Source organism: Paramormyrops kingsleyae, chromosome 12 (assembly GCF_048594095.1).
Source record: "Paramormyrops kingsleyae isolate MSU_618 chromosome 12, PKINGS_0.4, whole genome shotgun sequence".
Lineage (NCBI taxonomy): Eukaryota > Metazoa > Chordata > Actinopteri > Osteoglossiformes > Mormyridae > Paramormyrops > Paramormyrops kingsleyae.
Genome location: NC_132808.1, coordinates 14,636,942 through 14,656,642, shown reverse-complemented (window position 1 = coordinate 14,656,642; position 19,701 = coordinate 14,636,942). Strand labels below are relative to the sequence as shown.

Sequence of the window (19,701 nt, the reverse complement as noted above, 5' to 3'; positions counted from 1 at the left end):
TCCTATACTGTAAGTAAGCATGTTTTCTATTTCGGAATGCTATTTTGGTTATCTGAGCTTTTTTGCATAAAATGTGTGAATAAGAACATCCTGAGCAGTATGTGTAACATAGTATATTGTATAACATTCATTTAGTAGATGCTTTTGTCAAAAGAGTTACACAGCGAGGTAGATAATTCATAAGAGCTTGAGCCTAGATTATGTTTTAAGCAATCAGTTTACCGGGGAGGTAACAGAATGGTGTATCTGTGTTCTTAAATGACATCCAGTGCTGCACAATCTCCTATTGACTAGTGTCTTGAATTATGTCAAATTATTTTGATTACAAATAGTCATTTTTAAATATTTGCATTCATTTAAACATTAATCATTAGCAAAATGTGCTGTGTGAATTATTTTCAAAAAGTTAAACCATGCAGATACACTTGTTCATTGATTTAGCGATATCTGGTGCCTTAATTTTTCTCAACCTGAAGCGTTAGTACACATGTTTACTATTTCTGTAAGCTGCTTTTGGTTATCTGAGTTTTTTTTTTTTTTATTTGAATGTGGAAAGAAGAACATTCTCTGTATCCCTCATCATCACTGTCTCCTGCTATAATCTTTTTAAAAATAAATAAAGATTTAGTAGTTTTATTTTTCATCTAAATATAATCAAATCACTGTATATGACACATAACATGGCACAAGTATCATGATCTGTTACACCCCGATGTGGGTTATTACCTGGTAGGCACCCAGAGCTTTCAAGAGGGGCTTTGATCCCCTGCGAACCTGCATTGGACAATCATGCATACAATGAATGGATTTTCACCTCCCAAAACGATTTTATAAAGCAAATTACATATAGTAATATGGAAAAATGTGCATTATTATTATTTGGAAATCGCTCTGCATGCCACATCATTATCAAACAAAATGCAGTCACATTTGGAAAAATTGGAATGTGGAAAAAAGAGTTTCTTTGTTGATGGATAGAGGGAATGAAATGCAGAAGCAAGACAATAGAAAAATGCATATAATGAGTTTCTAATGCAAGTAGGTTACCTGCACTTATTCTACCGGTAATGTTATGTGGATCAACCTTACTTGGACATTTGGAGCAGATGAAGTTGAGCTTCTCAGTCATAGGCAGGCTGACCCAGTAATGTGGGTCTTTAGATTGTACTGCCCCTGTGTTTCCACAAAAGTTAGTGTTTGTTTCCCAATTCTGGTAGCTGACATTTTCTTTACTGACCCAGACCCAGAATATCAGGGAGCAGGAGAAGCGCAGCCCCAGCCAGACATGATCAGTGGAGGCAGTTTCAGCCATCCTACTGACCCAGTACTGGATCTCATCATTGTGGACAGACACCAGATCCAAATAGTTCATTCTGCAGTATTTCAGGGCTTCATTCCAGGTCATGTTACTATTTACCAAGATCAGGTTATCTGGGGCAGAAGGTAAGATGATTGTCAGAAAGTGGATTCAGGAGTAAGTCATGTGACATCTGGGAATTTGGAGAACGGAATTTATTATGAGAAGGGTAGAGGGAGGGAAATTCACAAAACACTAAAGACAAAATAGCTTTCTGATGCAACTGTGCGGTGTTATGTGTACTTATAACACTGATTATAACTTTAGGTGTAGTATATTTTTTAAGTAATATAAATTAAAGTTGTTAGATAAAGGGGAGAATCAGCCACTGTAGTAAAGTTACATAACTCACCATCATAGCAAACGAATGGATGCTTTTCATCACATGGTGTCATATCCCATGTCCCAGGCCAGGTGACCTGTGCTAAAGCACATGTGTTTTTCTCATTATCATTTTGACCCATTTTCCAGTTACGGAATGAGGAGTTTGACAGGTCTGACCATTCCCATGTGTCTTGGAACAGGCCAATCCATGCCCAAGTGCCACTTGTAAGCATTGTAGGTAACATTGTATATAACAAGTCATTATCTTCTTTATTCCTCACAGTGGCCAGGTCTGTGTAACTGTGTCTGCAGTAGTTCTGAGCACCAGGCCAATCCATTTGTTGTTTAATCAAGGTGAAGTTCCAGGTAGCATTTATTCCGTCTTTATAGGTGGAAGCTGTGAATTTTTGGTAAACAGCATAAGAAACAGCAATAACCCAGAAGTACTGTAATTTTCATTTAACCTCTTTAGCAGATGGTTTTATCCAAAGTAACAAACAGTTTTTGAAAACGCAAGTTCAGACAATCCCTGAATTCATTGAGGATTAAAGTCCTTGTTCAGGGGCCCAATGGTGAAATCATTCTGCCAACCATGGGAGTTGAAACAGTGACCTTCAGATCACAGGTGTCCTAACCTATACTGAGCCACACAGCGCCACATAAATAAATTTCACTTTCTGATATTTCAGTTAAAATGTAAAAACACCAAGATTTAGGTCTTGTTAGGGTAGGTGCCGTCTGGTCTTATCCCAAGTGTTTTGTTCCCATTTGGCCAGGAGGTGTCGCTGGCCATCCTGTTTCCTCTGTTTTGCAGTCCTAGTCCTTAATGTGTTTCCCTGGTTCCTGGGTCGCCGTGTAGATCTATGGGTTGAGTTAGCAGCTCAGAAGCTCACATTCCTCCAGTCATGGATTGAAGGCCAGCCTTAGGCCTGCCTTTTCTTTTGTTTATTTTTTGGTTTTATTTTATTCTTAGTTTTTGCTTTTTTTCTTGTATCTGTTATGGCTAATCTCTATGTCCGTTTTTTGGTTTACTCTGCTTGTGTCCTGTTTGATTTTGTTCTGCTTATACTTTTTTTCCTAGTTTTTCCTAGTGCTGTTAACCTTTGTGTTTAGTCGTGTTCGGTAGTTTTCTGTGCTTTTTCATTATAATGTATTCCACCTGTTTCTTGTTGTCCTGTGTCTGTACTGATTTGATAATTGAGTTATGTTTTTCACCTATCCAGCATCATGTCCTCTTAGTGGTGTATTTAAGTGCCTGCCTTTGATCTGTTCTTTGTTGGTTTGTTGTTGCTGTTTATTCATGTTGTATACATTTGTTAGTAGTATTCTTAATTAGTGATGGGCCGATGAAGCTTCATGAAGCTTTCGGGCATTCCCCATATTGTGCTAGAATGTGTCTTGAGTCTTCAAACTTTTTTTTTTCAAACACAGAAAGACCCCTAGTGGGTTCCAGAAATGCTTCGAACAATCTAAGAATGAAGTCTGTATGTGTTTGCATCAAAGGAATAATGTGGCTTGTATAACAACAGGATCTGACTGTGTGCCCAAAGGTTTCATCTCAGTTTTATAAAAGTTTTGAAGAGCTGACAGGATTCGAAACCTCCGACACTTAAGGACAAATCGAACGTCGTTGGTCATGTGATGTTGCATAAACAAAGCAAACTCCCAGCTCTGAAGTGTCAGTATTATATGTCCCATCACTATTCTTAATAATTATTCCCTTTTAGTTAATTGTAGTCCTCCTGTATTTTACCCTGTCTCTACTTTTATGGTTCCCAGTGTCATATTAGCAGGTAAGGGTTGATTCAAATGCAGGCTGTTCTCAAAAAAACCTATGTAGGGGTTTATTTCGGAGCATAGGATGGGTTCACAAATGCAGACAGATTACAATGGCCGAACCAGGAGGACAGGACTGGGAGACACAAGGCAGCTGCGAGAGGATGATCAGACAGGCAGAGCAGCCTATATGTGACAGCCCCCCCACCCCCCACAAAGGAGTGCCATTCAGGTGTGCAGGACAGGCTGGGGAGAGGACCCAGGGGACCAGACGAGAGGAGATACACATGGGGCCAAGATGCGGGGCAGGATCAGGTGAATAAGACAGGGTCAGACATTAGACAGGCAGACACTTGGAACCAAAGACTTGGGGAAACAAAACAGAACTGGAAACAGGATCAGGCAAGCTGAAAAATTATACATTACACCAAAGGGATGACGGCAGACCTCATGGGGGACACACAACAGGACAGGACATGATACAGAAACCTAGTGGGGACCAAGACACAGAAGGGGCCATGACTAAGACCAGAGGGATAGGAGACAGTAGACACTATTAAATTTGGCACACAAGTGAAAGGAGAATAAGGACAGGGTACAGACCAGGGGGAAGCCATGACATGACAGGGCAGGAGGGCAAACAATTTGGCAGGAGAAGGAAAGGGGTCTGACAGGGGGTTCTGGAGGACCCCAAGATCTCAGTTGATGGTTTTGAGCCTCCTGCTATAAGTTATGAGGATATTGTAAATGATTTAGTTCTTCAAACGTCGTGCGTGACTGTGTGTTTTGCTCTTCAGGGCTTCTGTAAATAATACTAATCAAACAACAAATGATAAATAATAATCAATCTTCCTACATATTGGTCTTAACATAGCTTATCTAAGCTCATTTTATCTACACATGTGCCAGTAGGTTCTGCAGGATCGAAGAGGACCTGTTCACCCCTCTCCCTAAGTGCAAAAGGTCCCCCAACTCTATGAGACATCCTGTGTGGTCACCTTTCCAACGAAAGGGCGCTCCAGCTCCCTTAAGGACATCAGACCAGTTACTCTTACCTCACATATCTTTAAGACCTTTGAGAGGCTGGGGCAAAAGCTGCTTTGACCCCTGGTAACAGACCACCTGGATCCCCTGCAGTTTTTACAAGAAAGGCCAGAGCAGACTGTGCTTTCTGAGAGGATTTTTTAGGAGGGTTTTTTAACATGTGTGGCTGCTGTGTTTAATCGGTCTATAGTGGCCAGTGTGCTTTTCTACACAGTGGCCTGCTGGGGACGTGCCATCAGATCAGGCAAAACCAGCCACCTGAACAGAGTCATCAGGAAGGCCAGGATCATCAGAGGACTGACCCTGGACCCACTGGAGACAGTAGCAAAGAAGAGGATGTTAGCAAAACTGGGCAATATTATGACAAATTCTGCCCATCGGCTTCAGGGGGCGCTATCCTGGAGCACATTTAGCACTGTGCCATAGCACGCTACTAGGGATCCTTTCCACCTGCTCCCATCAGGCACTAAAATGCCTCCTCCCTATGTGACACTCCCCACCCCAACCATAACACGTCAGGAAGCAGCCATCTTGGCAACAGAAAAAGGCTGCTGCCTTCTGTTTATTAATTGCACATTGCCGTACTTTACTATTACTTTTTCCTAACATTTATTTCATTAATACTCTATAATTTTCTGTTTTTGTCTTCAGGATTCTTTTTGTGTACTGCATACTTTTTTCTCTTTTTTTTGCACTACATTTTCTTGTTTGCATGCTGCAATGTCTTTGCACCTTGCCTGTTTGGAACTGCATGTCTGTTCATCTGCTCCACGTATTTGCTCCTATGTGTACAATAATTTCCCTCTGACATCAATAAATTCATCTAATCTAATCTAATTTATTCCAAGCCAATATAATCTAATCTAATACCCAAAACAGAATTTGCTCTCACTTACGGTGTAGTCCTTTTCATCCGTCAAAACTATTATGGAGTAAGCCGTAAATGGATAGTATACTTTCAAAGGCATGTTCCATTTGTCATTAAAAAGCTGGTTAATGTCACTCACCAGTATAACAGATGAAATATCCCATATTACTCTGATATGAACAGGGAAGATCATTCCATGCACCATAGCCTCTGAATGTCGTACAATGCTCATTATTATATTGGTTGTTTGGTTCGCCCTTATCCCAGTTGGTGTACCCAGTGCCTCCTTCTCCTGAGGACCACTGCCATCTCCATGATGTTCCTTTCTTCAGTCCTATCCAAGCCTTTCCAGTATAATCAGAGCCTACAGACTCAGTTAGTCTTTTCATTTCCTCCATATTGTCAATGGTAGCCAAGTCAGTGTAGTTCTCTCTGCAGTAAGCCTGGGCGTCAGTCCAGGTCAGGTTTATATTTACAAAATGGTACTGATGTGAAAGGCATGAACAGTGGCTGTGAAACTCTGTAAAAAAGTCACACAGGCAGAGAGAAACAAATACACATGATCACAAATAATAAAATATAAACCTGATCTGACAAGATGAAGAAAGGCTTTTGCAAGTCCATCTTTGAACTGACAGGCTGATGGATATTCATTATTATCAAACATATACATACTGTAAATAATCAGATTTATTTGAATCTAAATGTAAATTTAGTTGATGTGTCTCTGGCATGTATAACAAGTGTAACACAAAGGTCCTGTAAACATCAAAGAAAGACTGGCTTTTGGCAGATTTATTCAATATGTAAACTGGTGGGGCCCTTTTTATGAGAAATATCTCAAGTGCCATATGACAGAAACTGACCTGAAATCAGTAGAAGTTTCAGCATAAGAAACACATTACAACCCATCATGCTGATCCAACAGGCTGCAGAAAACATGGATTATGATACTGATCATTTCACATACATTTGAGCACATACACACAGACACATTTTGCAATGCTATATTTATAGGGACTCCCTTTCAAATCCCATTCTACAATAATTTAAATAACGTGTAGAGCAGGAGTGGCCTAATCCCCAAAGGGCCAGTGTGTCTGCAGGTTTTTGGGAAACCTTTAGGTCAGCTGGTCAAACTCAGGTGTGGGGACTCCTCAGCCAATCAGTCCTCTAATTAATGATGTAATTAGGGAGGTGCAGTGAAAGCCTGCATACACACCTGCCTTTCTGGGTAAGATTGGCCACTCCTGCTGTAAAGTAACAAAGCACTCCAGACTCCATATATATATAGTAACAGAAATGTTTGAAAAGTAACATATTTTGCATTATTCTTTAAATCTAAAGCTATCACAGGTGGGATTCCCCAGTGTGGTAGGAGTTAAAGTCCTCTGCGGAAAACATGGGTGGTTAAAGTCCTGCGGTTCTGGTGGTTTTTTATTATGTTTTGGAGCTTATTTAAATTTTAGATGTGCTTATTTTAATTTCCTTCTTTTTCTTCCTTTAAAATGTCTCTATAACACTTTGTAAATTGTGTGGTTAAAATAATGCTATATAAATAAAGAGATATAGATTGATTGATTACTATGGATTTATTTGTTGCACATATATAATGTATTTACGCTCTAACTGTATGGTTCTTAAACCTGCTCTGTGTACCTAGACCAGCAACAGAAATGTATTTCCCCCCGGGAGACCAATAAAGTATGTTTACCAACCTACCCACTATCCATGTAATATTCCATATGAGGGAGCTGATAGTGTAATACTACAAATAAAGTTAAGTATTGTTTCACTCTGCACCAACCTATGTCACTGTAGATTCACATTACAAATATGCATATATATTTAAAATGTATGTATATGCAGCATATTTTCTTTGGAGTGTATAACATTTAGAGTAATAAAGCATTCCAAACTCCTATCAAAAACAGAAGTTCCATATATGTATATACCATTATATATAAATGTTTAAAAAGTAACATATGCATTATTCCTTCAATATAAAGGTATCGCCAGTGTACAACTGCGATTTATAATTCACATAAAAAGTTTTATTGTGGAAAAAATGCAATATATACCATTACCTGGTCTGTTGGACGGGTTTGTTTCTCTCAATTGACTCTTTGTGCCTCTGTTAGTGAAAGTATTTACTATATCAAATAATGTTTTAGAATGTCTGGGTGTACACAGAATGATCTATGTAAAACAGAATGCACACGTTTTTGCATATTTGTTTTGCATTTCAGTTCTGGATTCTTTCAGGAGGTGGACAAACAATTATATACTTGACTAACTCAAAGGAAAGGAGTTTCAGATTGTACTATGATAATGAAGAATTTATAAAAACAGCCACTTGTGTCAATGTTTTGTGGCACTGTGTAAGAAAAGCATACTCTACAGTGCTGAACTTTCTCATTTTATAAAATTCCAGTCAAGAAAGAAAACAAAAATAAAGGATCAAGCATTAAAATAAGGAGCAGGGTAGACATGCTGGGATGGAACTAAATCAGCTGTCAGGGACATACAGTAACACCTAAGCATGATTACTGATATACATGTGGAAGTTTTAAGTTAGATGGTACCAAAATGCCTCTTTCGTTTTTCTTGTTGCTTTCTCCCAGCCCACATCACGTGACTGTTTTCACCATCCTGCACAGAGCAATCATACAACGGGGAATATGGATGCACCATAATAAACTGTAATGTCCCACACTTAAGCAGGAGAAGGGATCCAGAGGGTCAATGCCCACAACACAAGAAGGTCTCTAAACCTGCCTTTTCCCAGTCGAATCAATTGCTTCTTCTTTTTTCCTTCTCTGTCCAAATAAGAGGCATATTGTGATGCCCAAAAGTTAGCAATCTGCATAAATTCAGCGTATCATTGTTTTTATTAAATTAATTTAGTGGAGCATGCCACATACTACTGTTTGGGTATGGAAGCGATAATTATAGGCTTTTCCTGGAAGTGTTAATTAAGCACTGACGTGGCGGTGAAGAAGGGGACAGCTAAACAGCCACAACATTTTTGAAAGAGGATATATTGTGGATAACAAGGTAAATACAGTTTAATGTCTGACACGTTCAGTAGTTGTAGTTGTAATAGTAGAGCTTTAATGTCATCTCAGCCATGTACATTAAAGCACACAGTGAGATGAAATAATGACCTCCAGAACCGAAGGTGCAATGTACAACCGCACACTCAGGCAGATCAACAATGAGGATAACTGGGGGGGGATAAATGATACCTGAACATATATCTCTAAATATACATATCCCTAAAAATAAAATAGAAGTATCTAAAAAAACTTTTACGAGGGGAGCATATCAGGGAGGATGTGGCAGTACAATATACAACATTATACAACAATAGGCTATAGACGATGGACCACAAGAAACAGTGCAAATATGCTGGCAGTACAGTTAGTGTAGACATGTATATGCAACATGCTGTGCGATTTTCTTGTGTGATTACATTGTGCAAATATATGTATTTTTGATTGCCAGTCATGCCTTTGGATGATTAACATATGAGGAACGGTGTTAGGACAGTTGTGATGCCCTTTTCTGTGCAGCTACTGGTACCGCCCCCTCCCCTGCAGACCAATGGTGCTGTTTGTATATTTGCATAGCATGACACAGTACTGTTTTTGACTTAATAGATTTTTTTTAATCTACCGCAATTGTGACAAATAAGGCAAGAGAACAAAAACCACAGAAATGGCTCTTGCGTTCCAGTCAAGGACCAGATGGGACGGTTCAGCCTCTATGGCTTAACTAGAGAAGGCATTGGCTGGGAGGAAAATGCAATGGAAAACCAATCATTTTGTTTCTTTTCTAAGCCTGGTCTTTCCACGAAGATCTGCTGAGCATTTGCGGAGCTGTGGAGGCCTCACGGAGGTTGGTGAAGCTTGATAGGCGCATCTCTGTAGACAGACAGAGCTCAGACACCTCAAATGATAAGGCGGAGCTTGGCAGGCATCTCTAGAACTGGGCAGAACACCTTGGGAGTTGGGCGGAGCTCAGATAGGGCCTCAGAAGATGGACAGGGCTTGGACGAGGCCTTGAGAGGCAGGTGGAGCTCTGGACAGCCCTGGAATCGGGGACAGGCAGGAAACATCAGGAGACAGGTGGAGAATCTCTGGAGATGGGTGGGACTCAGACACTTCTGGAGTCAGGTGGAACTCCAACCACCTGTTATTAATGTGGATATTATTCACATTAGATCTTCTACCTGTTGGAGCAGTGAGGGTATTTCTTGCCTAAATATTGCTCTAAAAGACATTCTGAATTGAGGCCGATTCTGAATTGTTCCTCTTACACTGTAAAACCTAACAGCACTTCTTAATAATAGAAGTAAGTTAATATACTGTACAGCAAATGTGCCAGTGTTAAATTAACACTGCATGGTGTTTATATGGGTCCACAACATTCAGTGTTACCTTTAACACTTTACAGTGTGCAGTGAGTGTTGTTTTTACAGTGTTAATATTTATTAACTCTTATAGTGTTCAATTTACAACATAGAGTGTTAAGACAATGTCTCCACCTCTTTCCTACTTGCAAGCCCATTTGGGTGGCCCATATCCGCCCTATTTTAATGTACTCTCATTTGGGCTCATACTTTAATTGTTTGAGTTCATAAACTTAAATGATTTAAGGCAATCGGTTTTCTCAAACAGTTTGAGTTGAACTAACTTGTCAGGTTTTAGTGTAGTGATCATGAAGTCAACTAAGAGGAAATGAGTTAATGCAATAAACTGGAATTATATCGCCACAACTTAAAATGCTCCAAAAATCTAAGTACACTCAAAACAACTGAGTTACTACTCAAACAATTAATTTTTGAGTAAAGTCAAATTTGTGGAAATGAGTGAATCCAATTTTTAGGCAAAATTAAGTTCTATTAACTTACTTCTTTTATTGGGAAATTTATTTATTTATTTATTAAGAAATACTGTTTAACAGTGTAATCAATGCAGCTGATCCTCAACTTGATTTAACTAAGTTGCTTAAATTATAAATACTTAAGTTACTTTTACTCAATACAAAACATATTCTAACTTTGTTTGAGTTCATAAACTTAAATGATTTAAGGCATTTTTTTTTCTCAAACAGTTTGAGTTGAACTAACTAGTCAGGTTTTACAGTGTACTAATTCATGTACCATGCTTTGCAATACACGCAACTCTTCATTATTTGGGATTATTGTGATTATTATCTGTTGTGTAATATGTTATGTTTGTGCTGTAAACAGTGTGTACTGAATATGTTTTTCCATGCTACACCAAAAACAAAGTCAATCAACTTGGCTGTATGGCCATTATGTCAGGGAAGAACTGGGAACAGTATATTTCATACTTGCTGATAGAATTTAAATAAAAATTAAGTTAATAAATGCTGAGCATCATACAACCCTTAAAATAGACTTCATTAAAAAGGTAATGTAGCCCAGGTCCTGAACTACCGCTCCTTTAATATCAGTCATCCCTTTACGGTAGATATTTAATTGGAAAATGTTGCGCATAGCATTGTGTCTCACAAGTGCTGTAAGGGGTTCAATATGCCTGACTCCATTTGATAGGCTTTCCAACTAGTTAATCAGTGAGCCTTATTTGGTCACACCCTGGCTCTGACTCCCCTCGCGTTAACAGTCGTTGCGCCGGACTGATAATATGGCCGAGTCTATTACCATCCATAGAAAGTTTGAAATACCTTCTAAATCCTTGGCGAAGCTGAATGGCCACTAATCGCTACACTGTTACATTTGAGCTTTGTAGAGCAGTGTGCAGGACTGGATGCTTTTCGCTGATATGCAGAGGCGAAATGCTATACAGCTCATTCATGCATTGACAGCGGTGAGCAAAAAAAAAAAGAAATCCTGCAAACCTTGTAGGTCATTGTAAGGCAGCTAATGTGTATGTTAACTGTCCATCCATCCATCCATCCATCCATTACCTACCGCTTGTCTGGGGTTCAGGTCGCGGGGGTAGCAGCTTCAGGAGAGATACCCAGACCTCCCTCTCCCCAGCTACCTCTACCAGCTCCTCGGGGGGGGAGAGGGCCTCCCCCCTGTAGGACATGCACGGAAAACCTCTCCGGGTAGCCGCCCAGGAGGCATCCGCACCAGATGTCCAAACCACCTCAACTGGCTCCTTTCGACGTGAAGAAGCAGTGGTTCTACTCTGAGGCCCTCCCGGATATCCGAACTTCTCACCCTATCCCTAAGGGAGAGCCCAGACACCCTGCGGAGAAACCTCATTTCGGCCGCCTGTATTCGCGATCTCATTCTTTCGGTCATTACCCATAGCTCATGACCATAGGTGAGTGTAGGGACGAAGATAGACCAATAGATCGAGAGCTTTGCTTTTTGGCTCAGTTCTTTCTTAGCCACGACGAACCGGTTAAGCGCCTGCAAAACTGCAGATGCCGCTCTGATTCGTCTGTCCAGCTCTCGATCTCGCCTACCCTCACTCGTAAACGAGACCCCGAGATACTTGAACTCCTCCACTTGAGGCAGTACGTCTTACTTGACCCAAAGAGGGCAATCCACCTGTTTCCGGCTGAGAACCATGGTCTCGGACTTGGAGGTGCTAATCCTCATCCCCGCCGCTTCGCACTCGGCTGCGAACCACCCCAGAGCACACTGGAGATCCCCAGCAGATGAAGCCAACAGGACGACATCGTCCACAAAAAGCAGCGAGGCAATCCTGAGGCAACCAAACTGGACACTCTCAACACCCTGGCTGCGCCTAGAAATCCTGTCCATAAATATGATAAACAGGACCGATGACAAAGGGCAGCCCTGGCGGAGCCGAACACGCATCGGGAACACGTCCGACTTATTACCGGCAATGCGGACCAAGCTTCTGCTCCGTTCCAACCCGATCTCACGAATTTTCGTGCAGCCATCACGACTTAAAATCTATTTAAACGTGCTGGGATCACGTTTTCGGCTTTTTTTACGTGCTGGGGTAACGTTTCCCCTCCCTATGTGTTTTAATGGGCAGTGCCTAACTCCGCCACTATGAGCGCTAACTGGTGACTAAGGGACCGGAAAGTCATGCATGCCCAGAATCATATTGTGTTTTTTGTGATATGATTACGCTTTCCATAACGTGTGACGCGACCTTGCAAAACAGCGCTTGGATTTAGTCACCAGTTAGCGCAGGAAACGTTACCCCAGCACGTAAAAAAAGCCGAAAACGTGATCCCAGCACGTTTAAATAGATTTTAAGTCGTGATGGCTGCACGAAAATTCGTGAGATCGGGTTGTCCGTTCATACAGGGACAGAGTTGCCCACAACAGCGGACCCCGGACCCCATACTCCCGAAGCACCCCCCACAGAGCACCTCGGGGAACCCGGTCGTAAGCCTTTTCCAAATCCACAAAGCATATGTAGACTGGATAGGCAAACTCCCAGGCCCCCTCCAGTACCCTTGCAAGGATATAAAGCTGGTCCAGTGTTCCACAGCCACAGCCATTTGAACTAATTAATACAAGGTGTTGGTTAGTAATAATTCATGGGGAGCTAGAGTATGAATGTAACAAGTCATTTGGTTCTTATCTGACCTGGTTATAGGTCAGGTTTTTGGTGACACCATAAAAAACAAAGGAGACGCAGCTGCTCACACACCATCAGCAGGAGGCTTCCCCTGTGTGAGGGTTCAGATTCCCAGATCCGAAGACCCTGGAATTCCACGTGCGAACTGGGTGGCAAGCGAAACCCAACCCAACATAGAGAAGTGTGAGGTATTCCTTAATCCCCCTTCCTCACGGAACGTGTGGTAAGAAGGAGGACCGACATTGGTCAGGAAGGGCCCCAACGTAAAGAGGACTAATTGAGGGAATAGAAGGATTTTATTTTGCCGGCTTTATCATTTAGCTGTTGTTCTTCCTAATTGTTTTCTAACAAACTGTTGTGTTTTGAATGTCATTCTGTAATAATAATTGCAAAAAAAACCCAGAAAACCCAAATGATCTCTGTGTGATTCATTATTGATATTTTTATACACAGTACTGGCTCTTAAAAACGTAGTGTCTTCTGTCATTGGCCCAGCTATCGATATTGACTATCACCTACCTGTACCTGTACCCCATTCCCACGCTGAGGGTGTTGGGGTTACAGTAACATTGTAGGAAATGTCTTCTAATCTTTCAACTGACTGTGCGAACTGATTAACTTTGCCAACTAGATGATTATAGCGCCAATACAAAGAGTGTCACACAGTTGCATTCATGCTGGAACCCCTTGGATTTTCCTGCAGTTTTGCATAATTTAGTCATAAAATGTGGTCTGATGTTTTAAAAAAAAAAGTCACCTCATTAGACCATTCCCCTGTAAAAAAAAAAAAAAAAAGTTTAATTATATTTATATTTCAGGAATGTCTTCCATGAATGGCTTTCTTCAGTTCATGTCACAAAATCTCAATCGATTTGGGACCAGGATTGCCCTTAAGCATTCCAAAACATTACTTTTCTTACATCTAAGCCACTTTGTGGATCATTTGTCACTGTGTTTAGGGGCATTTTTGTGTTGCATCTCCCATTTTCTATTAAGCATAAGATGACTGACAGCTACCCTGAGAACTGTAACTCAAGGGATCTCCCATACCTTTTAAACCTTTATTGCCATTTTGTTTTATCTGAAATTATATGAAATGAACAAGTTATACTTTATTGATCCCTGTGGGGAAATTCTCTTTACTCTCCATAGTGATGCATGAGAGCAAGCTTGGAAGTGAACTAGGCCAACCAGGGAGCTGGGGATTAAGGGCCTTGCTCAAGGATCTACAGACATACAAAGGCCATCTCAAAAATGAGGAGCATTTATCCTGCCCCACAAGGATTGTGTTACCTGCAACCTTATAGTGCAGCCTATACGGATTAACAGTATTCGAAGTACAATATAATCTGCTCACATCTATGCTCCCCTTTGCATAAGCCCATAAGCTTTCAGTGCATGAACAAGCGCACATTCACAGCGCACTATATGCAGTGGGGATTTAAATTATTTTACCATATAAGATCTTATCTTTAAATGCAAAACAGGCTTTCGGTTGTGACTCTCTTTTAAAAAGCGTGCGAGAATAGGGAGCATTAACGTCACCAAAAGACTTTGTGGCACTGAACTCGCACACTTCCTGCCGTTTGGGTTAAATTGTTCTGTGAATTTGGATAACAGGTAAGATAACAAATTAGTCTTGCAGCAAAAATGTTTGCCTATGTCAGATACATAGATGATGCTTGGAAAGATATCATTCCCACCTCAGATATTAAAGATTTTGACAGCAAGTGTTTGATTATTAGTAAAATTTATTGGGTACACTGGCAGGAGGATTTTTTCAAGGGTCAGATATTGTTCCTGGAGAACAATGATTGACAGGTCCCCCCAAATCCCATTATACAGTTTTTATAGTTTTAAGGTGGATTATGCCAGGTGCAAATACTTTTTTGTTTTTGTTCATGAGAACAAACTTATGCAGCCCCAACCGTCCTTGTAGCAACCACTAGTTGCAAATAGTTTCATTATCTTTTAAGGAATAAACTACTTTATCCATATTTGTTATTGTTCTATTTTAACTAAGTTTTAAGGAAGAAAAACTTTAACAGGATGAATTCATACCCTTTAACTCACATGTGTCTCATGCATCCTGTCATTTTAAGGAAGAAAAAATTTTGGCAGGATGAATTTAAACACTTGAATGTTGCTCCGCACTTGTCAAACTTCTCATTTAAAATAATGGGTGTCATACAGCAGCACCAAGAGCTAATGCGTTAAGGAATAAAAAACTTTAGCCATATTGGTTAATGATAATAAATATGCTATTTTAATGCAGTATAAAAATGTAGTCATCAAGTTTTAAAGGAGAATTTAAGCAGTTTAACTTTGTAAAACAAAGTTTAGTCAGAGTTAGCTCTAATGTCCTGCCACACATGTTTGAAATGACAGGACAGAGTTATTAGGAGAGGCTGTCCTCAAGCTGGACGGTGGGAACTCTCACGTTCACAGTGTCTGCCGGTTATCTAGATGCATTACATAACATTACATAACAAGTGAATGATCTCTGTCCCACTAATGTGACAGGCAACACGCAGAGGTAGAGTTTCCCCACACCCTGAACACTGCAGCACTCCAATTCACAAACTCCAGGTGCAGTGTTCTGCAAAAGACAACATCACCACAAATACAAACAAATCGTTTACAAAGCACGGTAAGTGGAAAAAACAGTTGTCGCAAACTCCCACCAAGTGTGCCATATTTATATTTATTAAATAGGGCACGGGGCAGAGTTAAAATATCAGATACCTTAAGGTGTGAAAGAATCACATCGCCCATTATGATTGCCGGCATAAACTTAACACTCTGAAATGCCATTCTCTGATTCTCTGCATACTCTTGAGGTAAGATATTTTGCCATAATTAAGAACTTTTAGGCTAGACAGTGCTACTGTGAAAACTTACTGCAGTTATTAAGTTTTCTATGTTGTCGAGCGAATAACAGATTATTATGAGTAACAATGGTGGAGCATCAGACTGTCATAGTGGTAAGTTTTAGTTTATAATTAGTTCATTCGATGGTTTCACTGTTTAAATGATACAAAGACTAAATGTGTTTATATCCTCAGTTTCAGATGATGATGCACACACAATTAAGTACACCAATGGTTGTTTTCAGAGACAATCATGAAGGGCCTGTGGCCTATACCCTTAAGGGAAAAGAGCAGATCATCTGAATGGTGAGTGGGTACACATTACTTACCATGTTGCTGTTTTTACTGTTTTACTTGTTCATGTTCTCCAAGACTCAAATAATGATGAACTGCTGACCGCTGTGGGCCGGGGAATTGAAGCGAAGCTAGTCTTTGGGTCTTCTGCAAACACCAATATACAGAACCCACTGACAGTGCAACTGGACTTTAGTCCCGAAGGTAAACCAACTGGCTCACCTGCAAGGCACATCACAACCCTGGTGATGATCCTGTTCCTTTAGGTGACCAGCAGCAGTTAACAACTGCTCATGGGCAAACTCAAAAGCCACCTTGAGCTTAGTCTGGTGTTTGACCACCAAATCCTCTACTTCCCTTAGTGCAGGGTGCTGGACCTGACCCAGAAGGAAATCGATGGGAAGCCTAGGCTCCTGAGCGAAAATCAAGAAGAATGGTACCCTGATGAGGTGTGCAATTATAATGGAATAGCACCTGTGGGAGACTGGAGGACCCATCCCGGTTATGTGATGTGGAAAGTTGTGGAGAGTTCTATTAAAATGGTCTATTGTCCGCAGATTGGAATTGGGTAGTATGAGACCTTGTGACCCCATACAAGCAACAGAGCTGATGAATTAAAGAACTCTCAAGACTCCTACCCTGATCTGAGTGAGTGTGACTCAGAACTCCAAACTCATAGAACTATTCAGTCAAAAGTACCTAGGCTACCATAGAAACCTGCTGGTCCCAAGTAGAGACAGCCACAGTGTTTTCTAAATGTATCCATCATTATGAGAACATTCTTGAGCCTGTTCTGAGATGGTCCCAACAATGTAAAGTCTACAGCTCAAATCTCATGTGGCCTAGATGCAAACAAGTGGCCCATAAAACTATGTGGCACTGGCACCAAATCTTTTACAAATTGACAACATTCACACTCTTGGCACCACTGTTTCATGTCCGAAGACATCGCTGGCCAGTAACTGCACCATTGTACTAGCTCCATGGTGTGCTCAATACCTCAGTGGCTATATTCCCAGTGGAATTGTGTCAGCATCTCCCTTTTAAGGACTCCAGGCAAAATGAGCTGGAGACTCTCCTCGCCCCCAGCTGGGCAGGAGACTTGGTAGTATGACACCCCATCTCTCTCCATCAGACATGCCCATTGATGCTGCAATGCCATAACTGGTTCAGGGACCTGCCACCTCTCATCTGGGGTAGGTCAAATCTGCATCTTCAACAAATTCTTCAGGAGGGGAACAGTCTACTGTAAGGAAAAAAGGTCAGCGAGGGAGTGGTATGGAAGAATATACACCACAGTCTGAGGTACGGGGAGCACTGAATCTGGGTATGAAGCTTGCTGAAGAGTCACTGGGGCCATAGTGTCCAGGAGGGCATGTTCTGCCAAGCTGGAGACTTATACTACTGGGAAAGCACATCTGTATTCTTGTTACATCTAAGCTTGATCTCAAAATCAAATGCAGTGAGTTGGGCAGCCCATCGATGTTCCATGGCCCCAGGTTGGCAGAGTGAACTTACCCTAGCAGATTGTTGTCTGTAAAGACCGCATACTTACGCCATAGCAAAAACTCCTGAAAGATATCTGCTATGGCCTACTTGACTATAAGGAATTCCAACTTCATGGAGCTACAGTTGTCTGTATTAGAGCCCTGCACTGGGAGCGGGATCCCGCGGGAGCAACAGAGATAGCGGGCGGGATAAAAATAGACAGTGGGTCCCAAAATTGTTAGCTTAGCAGGATGGAGGATGCAGTTGATGTTGTTAATAAAATTGCGAAGGGAGAATACAAAACAAAACTAAAATTGGGGAAAAACTTTAAAATTGTAACAAACAAAGAGGGTAAAGAGCTGAACTTTGTGTGTTGTGTGAAGTGCGGCAAAGCGCTAGTGCACAACGGGCACAAATCTTTGCACATTTGGTTTAGATTCTGTTAGATTTGTATTTGCGATTCAAAGCTGAGAGATTTTCTAGGAATTTGTTTTTATTTATTTAGTTCTAGTTCTAATGAAATAAAACATGCAACGCATATAAACTTACTGCGTCGTGCGATATATCAGTTAATGGGCGGAGAGAGCATTTAATTTTTGATCTTAAGTGTTTCACATCCTCTGTAATAGAGCCAGTGCGCGCCACTCACCTAAAATATTTTTTTTTTACTTTATAAATATATTTTCATAATTTTTTTTTTACTTCATAAATCAGGGCTTTATTATACAGCCCTCTGCTGAGAGAAAAACATGGAGATGAAATACAACAAACACCTGCAGTTCAGACTAGTTTAATCCACCTGAAGCTAAGCAGGTTTTGGCCTGGCCAGTACTTGGATGGAAGACCAGCTAGGAATGTTAATCAACCCTGCCTCACTTATACCCATCTGTCTGGTAGCCTGCTTGGGTCAGCATCTTATCCTGTGTCTCACCTGCCACCTTGTGGCAGTACCCTAGCATGACAACACCAGTTTACCATATCAGTTATTTGCTCCACCAGGCTCCTCAGTACAGAAGCAATAACTGGCAGTGTGGGATCTTATGTGGCTGAGTACAAAATGACAGGCTGCCCATAGGATTGTGGTCCTGACTCATTACTGTATGTCTTTCAAGAGAAATATATTCTGGGGGAAACCTTCACTACTTCACTCTTTCATACCCTGGTGCTCAGTGAAAGGCAACTCTGCTAATGTAAGACTTCACCTCACAGAGCCTGATCACAGTAAAGCAAACTCATAGGGGGAAAGGGAAGATGAAGGCATCTACTGAGGTCTGGCTGATAGCCTTTGCAAACTCTTCACTGTGTTCTTCTGATTTTGAATTGTATGCAGTCCAGATGTGCAATCGAAAGACAGATGAAACCAGACTTATTTTACATTAATGATGGGATAGTTTCCTAATGCTTTATGGCTGAATCCATGTGAATATTTTCATAAAATACATTCCAGGAATTAAAAGACGGTACAGTCACCGAAACAGTATTTATGTAACATGAACATGTGAAGTGAAAGGGGTCATTAATCTGCATATCACCTTATGTTTTCTTTTGACAAACAACATCACTGATAACTCTACCTATTCCTCACAACACCACAGCTTTGTTTTTGTGGTTTTGAACTTTGTATTCAATCCAGGTCTGCATGCAAATGCCATGAGAACATCCAAGCTTCACGAATACAGAACTTGGGGGCCGGAGTCAAACCCACAATCCTGGAATCATGAAGGTACGGAAAATATTTTTACCTCTAAATGTTTATCATCTATTAAACAAACACACACAAAAAAAAATTGTAAGCACTATGAGGTTGGAAATGCAATTAGCAATTATCTAGTCCTTAATTATCAGCACAAATGAAAGTTTTTCTTATGCAGATGCAGAAAGATAGACACTCCCTCAAATGTTGCTAGCTTGCATTATCATGAGTGCACTAAAGCTAAAATTTCTTTCTATCATTTGCAAATGAATGTGTATTGGGCAGATTGGTCCACAGATACCACTGCAGTTCCAGGCAAATTCACAGACACCTGTAAAGCAAAAACACATAGGCACACCATTCTGTTACAGTACCTCTCCCATTAACTGATTGCTCACGACATAATGGAGACACAAGCCTTA

At 40.8% G+C, this 19,701-nt stretch overlaps 2 protein-coding genes across 2 annotated transcripts in view; both read right to left on the bottom strand.

Annotated features, from left to right (window-relative positions):
• LOC111858091 (macrophage mannose receptor 1-like) overlaps window positions 1-19,701 on the bottom strand; it is a 119,551-nt gene that overhangs the window by 56,993 nt on the left and 42,857 nt on the right. The gene's annotated exons all lie outside the window — the stretch shown is intronic.
• Window positions 1,211-2,045, bottom strand: LOC140593520 (struthiocalcin-2-like; the record flags this gene model as incomplete). Its single annotated transcript, XM_072718445.1, has 2 exons — window positions 1,710-2,045; window positions 1,211-1,431 (listed from the first exon to the last, which is right to left on the bottom strand). Coding segments are annotated over exons 1-2 (531 nt in total), but the record flags the coding sequence as incomplete, so codon positions are not given.